Genomic DNA, 19,195 nt, shown 5'->3' with positions numbered 1-19,195 from the left:
ATATGTCAATTATAGACGGTCATTGTCTACCATAGTGTGACGTGTATTTATATGGTTAGAACATGCGATGCCAAGTGTGGTTGCTGGGATACGGAGTCCTGTTCCAATGAGACTGGAGGACATGGAGGAGGCAGACAGGAGACACAGAGAGGCAGTCGATGCTGCAGATGCAGCTTCTTCTGATCAAATGTCAGGTATACAAAAAATAGATCTATCATTTTTCGGTCTCTTCGGTTTAATGGGCGTATAACTTTTATGTCACACCCCCAGGAGCACGTGCTTTAAAAAATGGAGGTTTAAAAACACTGTATAAGTTTTTTTTTGTGAATTATCCACAATTTGAGTATCAATAGCATCAGTAATATGATTTTCAAGTCGTATTAAAGTAATGAGTGTTAATGAATTTGTATGACCAATTCTTGAGTCAAAAAATAATGGGAAAGTGCATACGTTAAGCATAAGTTTAAGAATTCAGCCCATGTATATGCCTCAACTTTTGAAAAGTCTCAAATATGCTAGTGAGGAGGGTCTTTTTTATTAAAAAAACAAACAGTCGGGATTCCAACCGAAAAGCTAGGAAAAGTCTTTTCATGGATCGAGCAAGTTTTGTCATGGGTATTTTGGTTCAAGCAAAACATTTTCATCCTAATTTTGGGTAGAGCCTGCTCTTTTCATGGGTCGAGGAAAAATATTTTAATAGCCCAGCCGAGGAAAATTTGTCGGTTGAGCATTGTAATCATTTGTCGCGCAAAAATCGTTCCAAAAGTCTGCCTTTTTGTAAACACGGCACTTTTTAAAATAATTTTCTGCTTGTGTTTATACCAAAGCGACAACGGATTAATATTAAACAGCTTTGCGCCAGAGATTTTCAACTTAATAAACACATGTAGTACTAACAAAAGATTAGGGATTTTTGCCAATTCTAAAGGAAAAGCATTTATCAAACTGGTGTGTTTTGCTACATTTCTTGACTGAAAGAAACAGAGTAGCATAATTGTAAAGGTCTTCGTCCCATTAGAGACTACAAAATGTGGCATTTTTCAGTTGTTTTTGTTTTAAAATCACGAGTTATCATCATTTGAAAAACAGTGCAGATTTATGATTGAGTAATACTTCTTCGGAGAAGCAAAAGATTAAAGAGAATACATACTATTATAATTGAAAAAGAAATTGGTGAAAAAAATTGGAATAATGAAGAGGATTTTTTTCGACTCGTGGTTTGACAATGTCTGAACCCGGTTTTTTTTATTCATTATTTTTGACAAGCAAACGTCGAGCAGATTATTTGCGGGAGATAAGGTCTAGCGTGATTAATTTGCATCCAGCGAAAGTCGAGCATTGCAACTTTGCTTAAGCTAAAGACCAGCTCTTCGCTCAAGTTGAGCTGAGAGATATCGTAGTCAATTTGGGTGAAATTGGTCTTTTCATATCATTTTTTGGTGCAGCAGGGTCTTTTCATTAGTTGAAGTCTGGACCTGAGAGGAATGAAACGAACTAAAACACTTGTTTCTTGTCGGTTTTTATGGAACATTGTTCGTTGCTTCCCCCAAATGATTTCTTAAAACAAAATTTGGCTCATTCAATCTTACATTTGCCTTTCCCATTGCTAGACGTTGCCATCCTATCATTGACCACATAGCCAATTTTACAAAAAGACAACCCGTCCTCAGTGGATTGAAACATAATGTTTTGTCTGGGTTTTGAGCATTTTGTTGAATGCGTTGGCCAATAAAATACTTTTGATTAGGTTTAAAAAAACTAAATTAACAAAAGCTGATCTTATGCTGGTTTATCAGTGCTCCTCCAGAAAAAAAGTAGTTATCAACTAAAACAACAATCACACTATAACTCCGGCCGATCTCTTTTGGTATTTAATTTTGCATAAGGAATTTAAAATTTAATTATCTTTAAGCTAATACTGACTTTTAAATGTATGCCATTTTATCCCTCCAGCCTACCACATTTTGACCTCCGTGTCAGACCTGGTATCAGAGGACTGTCGTGGTCTCATGCACGGGTCAAAAGTTCAATGAGTTGAATTTTAATTTTAAATTAGCACCGAAAATTTAGTTCCTATTTATAGTACTTGTCGATGCAAGAAAAACAGAAATAATTTAGATTAGCTAAAAACTTTTTGCATAAATGACATGCAATAAGATCTTAGTTCCAAATCCCGGTTGTGATTTTCCATTTTCCTTGCTTTTCATGAGAATCATATATGGCCCTGGTACAATCGAGGCCATCAGTTCGAGTTCAGAGGATGTCAGGTCTGATTGATAGTAATAATGATAGTGATTAAAAAAGATGGCGATGCAATAAGATAGCACCATGACAAAACTAGGTTTAGAATGAAGATTAGTTTTGTGGTCATTATGTATTGAACATCAATAGAGTTCTTCAAGTAAGTTGTTTTTCCTGAAACATTAACAAAGAAAACTTCTAACTTTCTTGGTGTTCATTCAAAACATAGGCAAGGACGTAAAACTTAGCAAAGTTAAAAATGGTTACTTTTATCTTAACTTTCAATTGGCTTTAAAAACAAAATTTTTAACTTGAAGGCAAATTATTTCGTTCTTACAGCCACCTATATCTTTTCGTCCTTACTACATTTAATCTCTAAAACATTTCACCACGAAAGTCTTTTCCCAAACACTACGTATATTTATATTTGGGTATTCTAATGATTATGAACGAGGATTTGACTGGACATGGCAGTAGTATACATATCTGCCATGTTACTGGAGGGGGGGGGGTCCGGACCCCCCCCCCCCCCCTACAAGAACTCTCACCACCGAAAAAATGATTTTCTCTTAGTGAGAGCAAGTTTTTTGGTTAAATTTCGCCAGCCTGAGAGAAGTTCTTGGGTTAAGTTGACTGGCGAAACTTAACCAAAAAACTTGCTTTCACTAAGAGAAAATCAGTTTTTCGGTGGTGAGAGTTCTTGTAGGGGGGGTGTCCGGACCCCCCGCCCTCCAGTAACATGGCAAATACCGGCTGCTCCAATGTGTATTTCAGAAGAAAGAATGCGTAGTACGGAGTGCTTAGACTATGGTTATAGCCTGTTGTAGTAACTTTAATTTTTTTATCTCTGAGACCATGAGAGGCATACTTGAAAAACTTTAAATTTTTAAATTTTTTTTCGAAAAATTTTCAAAGTTTTTCAAAGTCCTAAAATGGTCTGAAATGGATTTTGCGCTATGAAAGAGCACTCAAAAGTGATTTTTTGTTGACTTCACTTTTTTTCACCTAAGTAGTATAGAAGTCGAAACATATAAAAATTTCGAATTGTTGAAAAAAAAATTCAAAATTTTTCAAAGTCCTAAATTGGTCTGAAAAGGATTTTACACTATGAAAGAGCACTCAAAAGTGATTTTTTGTTGAATTCATTTTTTTTCACCTATGAAGTATAGCGGTCAAAACATGTAAAATTTTTTTTTTTTTTGAGAAAAATTTTTCAAAAATTTTAAAAGTCCTAAAATGATCTGAAATGGATTTTGCGTTATGAAAGAGCACTCAAAACTGATTTTTTTTGTTGACTTCATTTGTTCAACCAAGTAGGACCGGAAAAACTCAGTTTCTGAAGTAGTCTGAAATAAGTCAAAGAGTAGTCAGAAGCAGTTTTTGCTAACAATAATTGCAAATGTTCAGTATGATGTGGAAAGGTTGGCTTTGTTTTTTTATATACGTATGTAACTATGTTTATTTCTATCAAAACAAGTACGTGTATTTGCTGTATTTGCCTGCATGTGTTCAAAATTGTAATTTTTATGTCAGAATGAACAATTGAAAGAAAGGAAAGAATGAAATTTTTATGTATATAATTATGCGTATTCTTGAATATACTGGAAGTATATATGGAAGTGTATTTTGGTTTATAAGTAAATATAACTGTGCTTAAGTTTAGTAATATGTTTGTATGATTATGAGCTGAAATGTATGTTTGTGGGTAGAAATTGTAAATGCGTGTAATTGTCAAGACGTTTTTGTTTTTACGTATGTATGTTTTTCTATATCTATACAGTGGAATGTATGTATTTTTGTCTGATTGTGTTTATGTATTTATGTATTTATATGCTTGCAATCATACGAGAGCGAGAGAGGGGGAGATAAGTCTCTGGAGGGCAATTTAATTGCCTTGAGGAATGTTGTTATTTGTCTCCACGATCCAATAATATTATATCTTGTAAACAGATTTTAACCTTCAGCGCTGATAAACTCTGTCCTCTAAACATTGGCAAGCAAAATATCACAACCGAAGACGACAACAATTTTTTTGATTTTCTGAGCATGCTTTGTTGAAAATCTGAATTTTCTACACCTAGCTAGCTACCATATTAAAAACACTCAAGATTTTTTACAGAAAAGAAATTGAATTCATGCTCTTTTTCTTTGAATCCTTGGCAAGAAAATGATAAAATGTTGCAACACAGAAGACAAAAACAACTTTTTGATCTTCTGAGCATGTTTTTTTGAAAACATATTTCCATACACTTATTCAGCTACCCTTCTAGGATTGAGCAAGATTATTTACAGGAAAAATGTATTTGAGATAAATTGTTGAGAGATAAACAAAAAATTGAGCTAAGTAAAAAGAATCAATTCTGTAAAAAACCGAAAAAATTGGTAGAAAAAATATGATACTCAGGAGCAGCTGAACTTTTTAGTTAAATGATAAGAATTCATCAAGAGCTTGAATCAGACAAAAAGTGTAATGATGTACAAGAAGAGTAGTTTCCACTGGAACTGTAAAGAAAGCTAAATTTTCAAAAGTTGATCAGCCACTTGATCAATTAAGCAAGAAGAAACACAACCTCTGTATCTGCGGGGGTTGCTAGTAACAGTTTCAGTCAGTAGTGTATAGGTCTTGTTTGCGTATTGGGAATAACACTAATGGATAATTCATGCTGTGACTGAAATCTTAAACAAAAGCGAATCGATTCTTCAGTAAATGGTTCCAACATACTGAATATACATATACTCAACTATTAATCAGTGGAAGTAATTTACCAGAGCACCTCAAGCCAAAAAAAATTGAATGAGTTCGTTATTGTTCTTTCTTGAATCAAATTTCCTGTGCATTCTTTAACCCTGTGTTAATATTTTGGATTACTTATTGTTCTGTTGACGTTTCAGAATAACATAACCGTAAGGATATTTGATAGAGCATCGGAAAGAGTAACATGCAAAGGAATTTGAAATTGAAAGCAGCAGAGTCTATATAACATATCATTGGGTTATGAAGCCTGACAAACATCTCGGAATTGAACACAACACTACTGCTACCTACTACTGCTACTGCCTACTAGTACTATCTACAATTAGTACCTACTACTACTTCTACTGCTACCTACTAGTACTACCTACAACTACAACTAGATACTATTACTAACTACTACAACTACTTATTGGGTCTAAGTTACACTAGTACCTACTACTACTTCCTTTTAATACCTTCAATTTTTACCTATTGTTTACTAACTATCTACAAGAATGTGTTTCTGTTTTTCTAAAAAATGAAAAAATTTCTTATCTCTAGAGACTCGTTAAGCATAAACAACAGAAGCTTTTATCTATCTCAAATTAATTTGTCCTGACTGACACAGACCGATAGAATAAACCCCGCCAATATTTTCAAAATATCATTAAGTGTTTGAAGTTTTTTCAAAGATATAAAAAACTTTGTCGTATACATTAACTCAAGTAATTTTCAACTTAATGTTAATTTGTTAATTAACAATTAAAAAATCCATGGTATGATATATCAGGTTGATTTTTAACTAATTAAATCAAGGTAGGGTTTTACTGCTTCGCGAACCAGTCTGATTTTGAGCTTCAAATAAGTTTTATTGCTATGTTCTTTTTTTGAAGTGCAAATTTTGTATACTTTTTCCCTTATGAGGGATCAGTCACAAACTTAAGTCTTTTTGTTCAAACGCTGTTTTTTAGTTCATTCAATGTATGATATCTGATTCCATTTGCAATTAATTGATAGATATGAAACGCAAACTTTTTCAGAATTTCGAATTTGAAGGATTGTATAGCGTAAACATTGACTGGTTCACAATGGCGTTGCACTATGTCTATCTATAATATTAGCTTTATAGAAACAAGCTTCCTTAAAAATTGCCTATTGTGTACCTTAGTGGAAACAAACATTTTACAAGGTACCTACATTAACCAAAAAACTTAGGTTTTACTCTATATAGTTGTTTTCGTATGTTTATTCAGAGTCACCTGTTGTTTCAGTTGTCAGGTAATACACAACTTTTTCTGAATCTTTACGTTTCAAAACTTGTAAAGACTGAAAACTGCTGGGATAGCTTGCCAGAAGGACATGTGTTAGTTGAGTCTCATATTAACCTGAGCTTCGGCTCAGGATGTGTTCACAGCTAAGACTGTAATTGTGAACTTTTTATTCATTAAAAGTTTAGCGCTACATGATTTTGCAATTTTTGTTACATTAACTTCTTTCTAGTTTTATTGAATTTCATTTGGTCATTGTTTATCTGATGAAAATTAAAGTTAAATCAACCTCATGAAACGTTTCTCAACAAAATTAAGTGAAACAGTCTTGTTGGATTTGAGAGCTGAAACAAAAACCTTAAATTTAGGTGTTTAGGTGAACACATTTTGTTTGTTTTGAACGTCTGCTTACACTCAATGGGCACCAAATGATTCCAGAGAAGTACTTTTTGTGGAATTTGAAACAAAATTCTTCTTTATTAGTGTTCAAAACTCAACAACCGGAGACGGTATGGCTTTTGATAAGCAAGTATATTAAAATTGTGAAACATGGCCGATCACTTTACCTAAAATTTGAACCATTGAGTTCGAGTTCGTGTTTGTGATCTAAAATACTATTCAAGGGTAACTGACTTTTTTAAATAAAAAAAGACTTGTTTTTTAGTATTCAAAACTCAACAAACGGAGACGGTATGCATTTCGATAAGCAAGTAAAATAAAATGGTGATGCTTGGTCAATCGTTTTACATGAAAATTGAAGTTTTGAGTTTGTGTCTGAATTTGTGATCTAAAAACACTATTCAAGGATAATTGACTTTGAAAAAAGAGTACTTTTAGTACTAAAAACACAATAATTGGTGACCGTGTAACTTGGAATTACTAAATATAATGAAAAGTGATAACTTGGCCTTTCGCTCTATTTAAAAGTCAAAGTTTGAGTTTGAGTTTGTGATCTAAAAATAGTATTCAAGGGATAATTACGTCATAATAGTTGAGTTGTGTATAAAGTTGAGAACGCAAAACAATTGAAACACGTTCTCACATTGTATTTAAACTACAGCTATATATGTGTCAAAAAAATGAAGGAGACCTTCTGCTTTTACTAAGCTTTTCGATATAGTTTACTTTATTATATAGACTCTGTTCACATGGTCTGTTATGTAATCTTTACTGCACGAGTTCTACAAGCCTTCCTGAAGACTATAATATTGCACTTTTCTGTAGAAAAGAACAGAAAAAATTCATGATTTTCCAAAATCAGCAATGTTGACATATTTTACCAGACAATCTTGAAAAGGGGCAGTCAGTGCAACTTCTTAAATTATTAATTTTCTCTGAAGAATGTTCGGCTAATGAATTTTAAATATTGCAAAATAACTAATATGGAGATATTTTAAGTCATGACCACATTAGGTAACAGTTAACACAACTAACTTTGATTTTTTCCTACCATAAACACAGACAGTAGAAATCAGATTAGGCGCTTTGATGCCATCGTCAAACTGACAAGTACATTTCTACAATTTTTTGGTCAATTTGGAAAAGGTTCCAGTGTTAAAACCCTGCTGTTAATCCTAATTTTATGAATTACTTAAATAACATACTGAAATACTTCATATTGACACATAGCTTCAAAAGGTACTGAGTGAATTCTGTGCAAACTAAATGTTCCATGACATACACAAGTTGTTTGTACGTCTATGGATCAGATTGAGCCTTTGAGCAAAACATGTTTGTTATAAACTGACAGAAAACGTGAGCAGAGGTTTTCCTATCGTTCTTCTATATAAACCACGTCAATACTAAGCAAAATCAATACTATTGTACAAATAACTTGATATTAAACCTACGACTTAGAACCAGTTACTATAAAACCTAGAAGCAATTGTAACCATAAAAGACAAACAATAAGGTCAATAGGTGAATTTAACTGAATTTGATTTGTCCTGTTTGTTCAATTGCTTTATTTAAGTTAACGTTATACTGGAGCACACTGTGGGTCGAAATGTGTTCCGTAATAAACATTTGCAAGACTATGTACTCACTAAATTTTTATCTCAACGTTTGCTGCAGCACAGTAGAATACATGTATATACGCCTTCTTGATCACAGACAAAAGAATACTTAAGCAAACTAATAAAAGTTCCTTTAGCCGAAAATATTATGCAAGAATTTTGCAGAGCAGACTGAATTTCTCACAATATAAGTATTTTTCTTCATGAATAATCAAGTGTTCAAGTTGAATTTTTGTTTCAACCGGTGACTTGTAAGAGAGCTGAAGTGAAAAGAGCCAATTTAAAGGAGAGCCGACATTTTATTTAAATTATTAGTTGATAATTTAAGATAAAATTTATGGCCAATTAAATTGGCTTCTCAAATGAGACTAATAAATTTTTCACCAATCATAACCGAGTATTTGAGAAAAGAATATTTAGTATCTCCTAGTATAGACACTGAAAGCGAATTAAAAATTTATTATCTTGAAACCATCGCGGACCACGGCCATGCCTCAGCGGCTCTTGGGACTTGATATGAAACTATCATAACCGAACATGAGACCAATTAACCCACTCAGGTACTTTTTTTAGTAATCAACTAACAAATTAGGGTAATTAACAGCAACTTTTTGATTTCGGCTCTCCATAAATCAAAACAAAATGCGGCGGTTTATAATGTCGAATCTCTTGCGCGTATCCGTTTCAACATTTTCAGAACAACAATTTACGGTTTGGTGATCCTACTCTACTACAAATTTCTGACTTTCTACTCCAATGAACAGGCTGAACACCGTTTCCTGTTTCTCTGATGTGGATAATGTTGAATCAACGAACTGTATTTTAAAGGAGTGGTTTTGCAACTACTAAATTTTGGATGATAAGCATACACAATGAAGTTTAATAATGCACCGCATTTCAAAATAGCAGGTTATAAATGGAAACAATTCAATACTGAAAACCAAGGTCTAGTTCATAAGCTTTAATCAACAAGAACTTTTCAGTTCTAGTTGTTATTGTCACATGAACACCTAACATTTTCATCGAATCTCCTTCTTTTTGGAAAATTTCCACTATGAAGTACACATCCCCGAACTACACGATGGCTCCTCTTTTGTAGAGCACTGTTAGACGATGGCTCAGTGCTAAATTTCTGGAAGTTTTCTTCAATTTTTGAGTTTTCTTTAAGAAGGCTAGGAAATCGCTCTAATATGGAAGATATCACAGTCTTTCTGTTATCATCAGATGTGGATGATGTAGTATGATCAATTTTATCGTGAATAGTGGTTAGTTTGATTTCATTTCTGCATGATTAGAGCTTTTTCCACAGATTTTCCAAATCTTCTAAGGCAGCGAAGTATTCTTCATGGCTCCTGAAGAGGGGCATACTTTCGAAACCGTAACTGCGCAAAATCCTCTTGACGTCCATGGGAAGTGATCCTATGTCAGAAGTCAAAGGATTGGGTGTATGCTGAGAAGTTACTTCATTTTCCGAGGGGGTTGAGTTGTTGATAAAGTCTTCTTCTTCGGTTATATTAGGTAATGTAGCAACAAAGTCAATAAATTTTTTGGGTATGAGGCAATGATCGAAGGTAGTCCAGCTTGAAATTGAACTGTCCTTCCTTTGTTGTATAAAGGCAATATTGTTTTCATATCGAGTTTGATAGACAATTGTGCGCTGAAATGAGCCTTCAAATTGCGTTAGGATATGATACATTATAAGTTATAAACCGGCAGTTGAGTTTGGGTTTTGGCATACACTAACTGAATGGAATATCAGTCAAGAATGAAAACGCTAAAATGTTATTTTGAGAAACAAGTCATTCAGATAAAAGTAAATTCAAACTGTTGGCTGGGATGTTAGCATTCGTTCTATTAGCCCAATTAGCCAAATAGTTTCCAATGATTACCTATAACATTTCGAGGAGGCCTCAGTTGTTAAACCTGTTAGACTCTTTCTTATAGGTTTTGATTCGTAAAATGAATTGAAGTTTCTCCTAAGTACCCCGGACATTGACATTTCAAGGTTTTGATCTGACTGCTAGGCATAAAGCAGAAGAATTGATTTGTTCGTGAGAGAAGTTCAGTCTGCTCTGCAAAATTATTGCATAATATTTTCGGCTAAAGGCACTTTTATTAGTTTGCTTATGTATTCTTTTGTCTGTGATCAAGAAGGCGTATATACATGTATTCTACTGTGTTGCAGCAAACGTTGCGATAAAAATTTAGTGAGTACATAGGCTTGCAAATGTTTATTACGGAATACATTTCGACCCCACAGTGTGCTCCAGTATAACGTTAACTTAAATAAAGCAATTGAATAAACAGGAAAAATCAAATTCATTTAAATTCACCTATTGACCTTATTGTTTGTCTTTTATGGTTACAATTGCTTCTAGGTTTTATAGTAACTGGTTCTAAGTCGTAGGTTTAATATCAAGTTATTTGTACAATAGTATTGATTTTGCTTAGTATTGACGTGGTTTATATAGAAGAACGATAGGAAAACCTCTGCTCACGTTTTCTGTCAGTTTATAACAAACATGTTTTGCTCAAAGGCTCAATCTGATCCATAGACGTACAAACAACTTGTGTATGTCATGGAACATTTAGTTTGCACAGAATTCACTCAGTACCTTTTGAAGCTATGTGTCAATATGAAGTATTTCAGTATGTTATTTAAGTAATTCATAAAATTTCTAAAAGCTAAGTATTCAATAACGAGGACACAAAACTTCGTTAATCCATAAAGCTATGGTATCAAGAATAGCAAGCATTTAACGTATCAGAACGATATTTCCAATAGGCGCAAGAAGTGAATACTTGTCCGTTCTCTTATGAGTTTCCTCCAAGCAAACCATTGAGGTTCTAAAATTACAAATTCGTTAAAGTAGTAATGAAAATTCAGCTTGTTCATTACTATTTGTTTGACAGGGAAGTATTATAAAACTTTGTTTTGCATAGTCTAAATCTTTTTTATGTCAGCTAGGCGTTGTTTTACTTTAGGTCTTTCAAATAAAAAACAAATTTAACGTGGAAAACGTTTCTTTTCTTTACCTTTGGTAAATTTGCAGTTCCGTTAGGGGTTTCCATTTTGAGCGCCACGAAAAAAGTTTTTACATACTTCCCGTGAGGCCGCTGATTCTTAGCGTTAGTTGCAGATCAGTAAAGCTTTCTTGAAGGTTAAGGTTTTGCTATATGATTACTCGTTAAAAAAAAGTTTTTCTTGTACATAATGATTCGACCATTTGTTGTTATAGATAGTAGTAAAATGCCATCTGGAACTATATACCACATAGTAGTAAAATTCCATCTGGAACTTTTTTCTAAGAGACATTTTTACATATTTCTCACATTGTTTAAGCTCAGAGAAAGTTAAAATACTGCATTAAAAAACCTGAAAATCAAATTAGCCTAATTGCCTCTATAATCAGGATTTGTTTTTTGCTGGTTTTTTGTCTTTGACTCCATTGAAAGAGCTCAAATCGACTCTTCATAGCATCCATAACAAACAAACGTTTGAAAACATAGAAACCCTTTCGGTAAGATACCATCAAAACGATGTACACAAAGCCAAGATTACTTATTAACACATAGAAAAGTAAAACACTAATTTCCAAAAACTTTGAAAACTTTAAACTTTGAGCTTAATGTACTATGGATAGCAGGGTTTTAACACTGGAACCTTTTCCAAATTGACCAAAAAATTGTAGAAATGTACTTGTCAGTTTGCCGATGGCATCAAAGCGCCTAATCTGATTTCTACTGTCTGTGTTTATGTTAGGAAAAAATCAAAGTTAGTTGTGTTAACTGTTACCTAATGTGGTCATGACTTAAAATATCTCCATATTAGTTATTTTGCAATATTCAGAGTTCATTAGCCGAACATTCTTCAGAAAAAATTAATAATTTAAGAAGTTGCACTGACCGCCCCTTTTCAAGATTGTCCGGTAAAATATGTCAACATTGCTGATTTCGGAAAATCATGAGTTTTTTCTGTTCTTTTCTACACAAAAATGCAATATTATAGTCTTCAGGATGGCTTGTAGAACTCGTGCAGTAAAGATTACATAACATACTATGTGAACAGAGTCTATATAATAAAGTAAACTATATCAAAAAGCTTAGTAAAAGCAGAAGGCCTCCTTCACTTTTTGACACATATATAGCTGTAGTTTAAATAGAATGTGAGAACGTGTTTCAATTGTTTTGCTTTCTCAACTTTATAACACAACTCAACTATTATGACGTAATTATCCCTTGAATACTATTTTTAGATCACAAACTCAAACTCAAACTCAAACTTTGACTTTCAAATAGAGCGATAGGCCAAGTTATCACTTTTCATTATATTTAGTAATTCCAAGTTACACGGTCACCAATTATTGTGTTTTTAGTACTAAAAGTACTCTTTTTTCAAAGTCAATGATCCTTGAATAGTGTTTTTAGATCACAAATTCAGACAGAAACTCAAAACTTCAATTTTTATGTAAAACGATTGACCAAGCATCACCATTTTATTTCACTTGCTTATCGAAATGCATACCGTCTCCGTTTGTTGAGTTTTGAATACTAAAAAACAAGTCTTTTTTATTTAAAAAAGTCAGTTATCCTTGAATAGTATTTTAGATCACAAACACGAACTCGAACTCAATGGTTCAACTTTTAGTTAAAGTGATCGGCCATGTTTCACAATTTTATTATACTTGCTTATCCAAAGCCATACCGTCTCCGGTTGTTGAGTTTTGAACACTAATAAAGAAGAATTTTGTTTCAAATTCCACAAAAAGTACTTCTCTGGAACCATTTGGTGCCCATTGAGTGTAAGCAGACGTTCAAAACAAACAAAATGTGTTCACCTAAACACCCAAATTATTTTGTTGAGAAACGTTTCATGGAGTTGATTTAACTTTAATTTTTATCAGATAAACAATGACCAAATGAAATTCAATAAAACTAGAAAGAAGTTAATGAATAAAAAATTGCAAAATCATGTAGAGCTAAACTTTAAATGAATAAAAAGTTCACAATTACAGTCTTAGCTGTGAACACATCCTGAGCCGAAGCTAAGGTTAATATGAAACTAAACTAACACATGTCCTTCTGCAAGCTATCCCAGCAGTTTTCAGTTTTTACAAGTTTTGAAACGTAAAGATTCAGAAAAAGTTTTGTATTACCTGACAACTGAAACAACAGGTGACTCTGAATAAACATACGAAAACAACTATATAGAGTAAAACCTAAGTTTTTGGATAATGTAGGTACGTTGTAAGATGTTTGTTTCCACTAAGGTACACACTAGGCAATTTTGAAGGAAGCTTGTTTCTATAAAGCTGATATTATAAACAGACATAGTGCAACACCATTGTGAACCAGTCAATGTTTACGCTATACAATCCTTCATATTCGAAATTTTGAAAAAGTTTGCGTTTCATATCTATCAATTAATTGCAAATGGAATCAGATATCATACATTGAATGAACAAATAAACAGCATTTGAACAAAAAGACTTAAGTTTGTGACTGATCCCTCACAAGGGAAAAAGAATACAAAATTTGCACTTCAAAAAAAGAACATAGCAATAAAACTTATTTGAAGCTCAAAATCAGACTGGTTCGCGAAACAGTAAAACCCTACCTTGGTTTAATTAGTTAAATATCAACCTGATATATCATACCATGGATTTTTTAATTGTTAATTAGCAAATTAGCAATAAGTTGAAAATTACTGAGTTAATGTATACGACAAAGTTTTTTATATCTTTGAAAAAACTTCAAACACTTAATGATATTTTGAAAATATTGGCGGGGTTTATTCTATCGGTCTTTGTCAGTCAGGACAAATTAATTTGAGATAGATAAAAGCTTCTGTTGTTTATGCTTAACGAGTCTCTAGAGATAATAAATGTTTTCATTTTTTAGAAAAACAGAAACACATTCTTGTAGATAGTTAGTAAACAATAGGTAGAAATTGAAGGTAGTAAAAGGAAGTAGTAGTAGGTACTAGTGTAAATTAGAACCAATAAGTAGTTGTAGTAGTTAGTAATAGTATCTAGTTGTAGTTGTAGGTAGTACTAGAAGGTAGCAGTAGTAGTAGTAGTAGTAGGTACTAATTGAAGATAGTAGTTGTAGATAGTAGCAGTAGGCGGTAGCAGTAGTAGGTAGCAGTAGTGTTGTGTTCAATTCCGAGATTTTTGTCAGGCTTCATAACCCAATAATATGTTATATAGACTCTGCTGCTTTCAATTTCAAATTCCTTTGCATGTTACTCTTTCCGATGCTCTATCAAATATCGTTACCGTTATGTTATTCTGAAACGTCGACAGAACAATAAGTAATCCAAAATATTAACACAGGGTTAAAGAATGCACAGGAAATTTGATTCAAGAAAGAACAATAATGAACTCATTCGATTTTTGTTGGCTTGAGGTGCTCTGGTAAATTACTTCCACTGATTAATAGTTGAGTATATGTATATTCAGTATGTTGGAACCATTTACTGAAGAATCGATTCGCTTTTGTTTAAGATTTCAGTCACAGCATGAATTATCTATTAGTGTTATTCCCAATACGCAAACAAGACTTATACACTACTGACTGAAGCTGTTACTAGCAAACCCCGCAGATACAGAGGTTGTGTTTCTTCTTGCTTAATTGATCAAGTGGCTGATCAACTTTTGAAAATTTAGCTATTTTTACAGTTCCAGTGGAAACTACTCTTCTTGTACATCATTACACTTTTTGTCTGATTCAAGCTCTTGATGAATTCTTATCATTTAACTAAAAAGTTCAGCTGCTCCTGAGTATCATATTTTTTCTACCAATTTTTTCGGTTTTTTACAGAATTGATTCTTTTTACTTAGCTCAATTTTTTGTTTATCTCTCAACAATTTATCTCAAATACATTTTTCCTGTAAATAATCTTGCTCAATCCTAGAAGGGTAGCTGAATAAGTGTATGGAAATATGTTTTCAAAAAAACATGCTCAGAAGATCAAAAAGTTGTTTTTGTCTTCTGTGTTGCAACATTTTATCATTTTCTTGCCAAGGATTCAAAGAAAAAGAGCATGAATTCAATTTCTTTTCTGTAAAAAATCTTGAGTGTTTTTAATATGGTAGCTAGCTAGGTGTAGAAAATTCAGATTTTCAACAAAGCATGCTCAGAAAATCAAAAAAATTGTTGTCGTCTTCGGTTGTGATATTTTGCTTGCCAATGTTTAGAGGACAGAGTTTATCAGCGCTGAAGGTTAAAATCTGTTTACAAGATATAATATTATTGGATCGTGGAGACAAATAACAACATTCCTCAAGGCAATTAAATTGCCCTCCAGAGACTTATCTCCCCCTCTCTCGCTCTCGTATGATTGCAAGCATATAAATACATAAATACATAAACGCAATCAGACAAAAATACATACATTCCACTGTATAGATATAGAAAAACATACATACGTAAAAACAAAAACGTCTTGACAATTACACGCATTTACAATTTCTACCCACAAACATACATTTCAGCTCATAATCATACAAACATATTACTAAACTTAAGCACAGTTATATTTACTTATAAACCAAAATACACTTCCATATATACTTCCAGTATATTCAAGAATACGCATAATTATATACATAAAACTTTCATTCTTTCCTTTCTTTCAATTGTTCATTCTGACATAAAAATTACAATTTTGAACACATGCAAGCAAATACATGTACTTGTTTTGATAGAAATAAACATAATTACATACGTATATAAAAAAACAAAGCCAACCTTTCCACATCATACTGAACATTTGCAAGTATTGTTAACAAAAACTGCTTCTGACTACTCTTTGACTTATTTCAGACAACTTCAGAAACTGAATTTTTCCGGTCCTACTTGGTTGAACAAATGAAGTCAACAAAAAAAATCAGTTTTGAGTGCTCTTTCATAGCGCAAAATCCATTTCAGATCATTTTAGGACTTTGAAAAATTTTGAAATTTATTTTCAAAAACTTCGAAATTTTTATATGTTTCGGCCGTATACTACTTAGGTGAAAAAAGTGAAGTCAATAAAAAATCACTTTTGAGTGCTCTTTCATAGCGGAAAATCCATTTCAGACCATTTTAGGACTCTGAAAAATTTCGAAAATTTTTCTTCAAAAATTCGAAATTTTTATGCTTCGACCCCTATACTACTTAGGTGAAAAAAAGTGAAGTCAACAAAAAATCACTTTTGAGTGCTCTTTCATAGCGCAAAATCCATTTCAGACCATTTTAGGACTTTGAAAAACTTTGAAAATTTTTCGAAAAAAAATTTAAAAATTTAAAGTTTTTCAAGTATGCCTCTCATGGTCTCAGAGATAAAAAAATTAAAGTTACTACAACAGGCTATAACCATAGTCTAAGCACTCCGTACTACGCATTCTTTCTTCTGAAATACACATTGGAGCAGCCGGTATTTGCCATGTTACTGGAGGGCGGGGGGTCCGGACACCCCCCCTACAAGAACTCTCACCACCGAAAAACTGATTTTCTCTTAGTGAAAGCAAGTTTTTTGGTTAAGTTTCGCCAGTCAACTTAACCCAAGAACTTCTCTCAGGCTGGCGAAATTTAACCAAAAAACTTGCTCTCACTAAGAGAAAATCATTTTTTCGGTGGTGAGAGTTCTTGTAGGGGGGGGGGGGGGGTCCGGACCCCCCCCCCCTCCAGTAACATGGCAGATATGTATACTACTCATGGCTGATTTGTGATCATGGTTCTGCGTGATCGTGATCACGTCTGATCATGGTTTTTCATTGCCAGAGTGAGATTAATCATGGTTAAATTTGAGCAAAGACACCAGCTTGGCTTACCTCAAGCACTACGTATCCGTGCCTAAACATTGTGTCGAGTTTAAATGATTGTTTCAGAGGCAAGTGACTCTATTATTGGAGGAATGGACCTGGGAATAGGAAGCAGCAGACCCAGTTCCAATGGCACTGGAAAAGGACAGCAGCTGGACAGGGGAGGTTCTTTCGCGAACTTCTACCAGAGCCAATCCCAGAGTTCTTCCAACACGACACTCACAAAAAGGTTCAAAAATTTCAAAAACTGATAGTTATAATAATTAGTGATTAAATGGAACTGGGATTAATTATGATCTACCAATCAAAATTACGCCTATGCTTGAACCAAGTATTAAAAATTGGAAAAATGCTTAATATATTTTAATTGGTTCAAATTATTCCCCGCCAAGCGAGCTCTTTATTTTGTAAAATCACAAATTTGTCTCTGTGGTACCTGCAAGCCTCAGGTATTCAACATAACACATCTTATAATATCTTACAAAATTCTTACCTACAATTTTCATGTTATAATATATCTTATCTAAATTAAGATTCAATATCACAAATTCTTACAATATCGGATCTTTTCAGTTTGTGCCCCCCCCCCAGTACCTTATGCGCCCCCCAGTTACAGAGCACGTGTTATTATATAGTAAATTATTATGTAAAAATATGGCACGAGCGTCTGGGGGGTGAAAATAATATGCGCCCACTAAGCTGGGGGGGCACAAACGGAAAAGATCCCAATATCGAGGTATATCTTGTAAGATTCTTGTAAAATCTTACAAAATATTACAAATCTTACAACATATTACAAGACCAGAGTACATGTTAGGTTTCTCATAACATCAATACTTTAACTTCCAAGCTTACGCAACAATCTTGTAAGATTTTATAAAAAAGCAATGATGAATGACTTGCGGGTATTCAATCTGAATGTTAATACCGAATTAAGAATAATTTTTCCCTACGTCGGTTTTATAGTAAGTACTTAACGTTCGATAGGCATAATTGTACTTATTTTTAACCCGGTTCATCTTATGTCCCTTATTATAACATCATATCTTTTCAGATATCATTTTTCCCTCACAATCTTCAACCCCAAAGGAATCTCAAAACCATACAAATGTAAAATATTGAGTAGTAATCCCTGAAATTTTTACCAAAAGGTTAAGAATCGCTTATTTTGAAGATTACTTGTACCAATTATACGGCCAGTTTAATTCAGAGTGAAATTAAAATGGGTGAAAAAGGGGGGACACCGTTAAGAACGATGTATTGTAATTGGGACATATTTTTGCAACAACTCATTATTTGAAATTACTGGCAGCAGAGTAAACTCCAATAAAACATTATGTAAAAGACGTAAGATCTTGGTAATCGTGTGAAAAAGCTGGAGCCATCGCCCAGAATTTGCAATTGCACAGCTTCCCGGAAGGATATTTTGATACTATTACTCAAAAATTCCTTGTAATGCATTCAAGGTTTTTATATTATGAACGTCTACCCCTACCAAAAAATGCAACTAGTTACAACTAGTGTGGTCGGAACTTCCTCTCGTCTTTTGGCGTCCAATGTGGAAAACGCTTAACTTACGTAAAAGTAGCTTCCACACGTCAATCACATAGACTAAAATGGAAATTATTTCAAAGAAATGTTTTTAGTGGTTACTTTCGTGGGCAAAGGCATTTCCCGAAATTTTAAGCTGTTTTGAGCTTACGAGAACTAGAACAATTAGGATAAGCCCAGCAAATTCTGTCTGAGAGTGTTTTTTGCAATCAAAGCATATAATAATGGATTTCGCCTTGCAGTACACATATTTAAGTACCAATAATGCAATAATACAAGAAGAATTCAAGATTTCATCTAAATACATAAATTTCCCACAATTTAGGGATCGATTAGTTTCCCATACAACAAAAGAAAGAACAATAATGAATCCTCCTCATTAATTAAAGAAAAATCCCTAAGTATTAATCCATATTATATATTTATCATGATTTACAGAAAAAAGGTCTCAATTTTTTTTGTCTAAAGATTTGACATTTTTCGTTTCCCTGATTAGTCAACCATATTTAGCGCAACTTTGCGAACTCTAGTAATATTTTGAGCCATTTCATATAAAAAAATTGGCTGCATTTAAAAGTG

At 33.2% G+C, this 19,195-nt stretch overlaps 2 protein-coding genes across 2 annotated transcripts in view; one reads left to right on the top strand and one right to left on the bottom strand.

Moving 5' to 3' along the window:
- LOC142344898 (inositol monophosphatase 1-like) overlaps positions 1–19,195 on the bottom strand; it is a 599,876-nt gene that overhangs the window by 294,579 nt on the left and 286,102 nt on the right. The window lies entirely within an intron of this gene.
- Positions 1–19,195, top strand: part of LOC142344241 (uncharacterized) — a 47,649-nt gene that overhangs the window by 26,714 nt on the left and 1,740 nt on the right. Inside the window, exons 5-6 of the mRNA XM_075395798.1 lie at positions 60–194; positions 17,132–17,294. Coding sequence (XP_075251913.1) covers positions 60–194; positions 17,132–17,294 — 298 coding nt within the window. The remainder of the gene's footprint in view (positions 1–59; positions 195–17,131; positions 17,295–19,195) is intronic.

Source organism: Convolutriloba macropyga, chromosome 8, assembly GCF_964194025.1.
Source record: "Convolutriloba macropyga chromosome 8, txConMacr16.3, whole genome shotgun sequence".
Classification (NCBI taxonomy): domain Eukaryota; kingdom Metazoa; phylum Xenacoelomorpha; order Acoela; family Convolutidae; genus Convolutriloba; species Convolutriloba macropyga.
The sequence above is the reverse complement of the archived record's forward strand: the minus strand, read 5'-3'. Positions and strand labels throughout refer to the sequence as shown.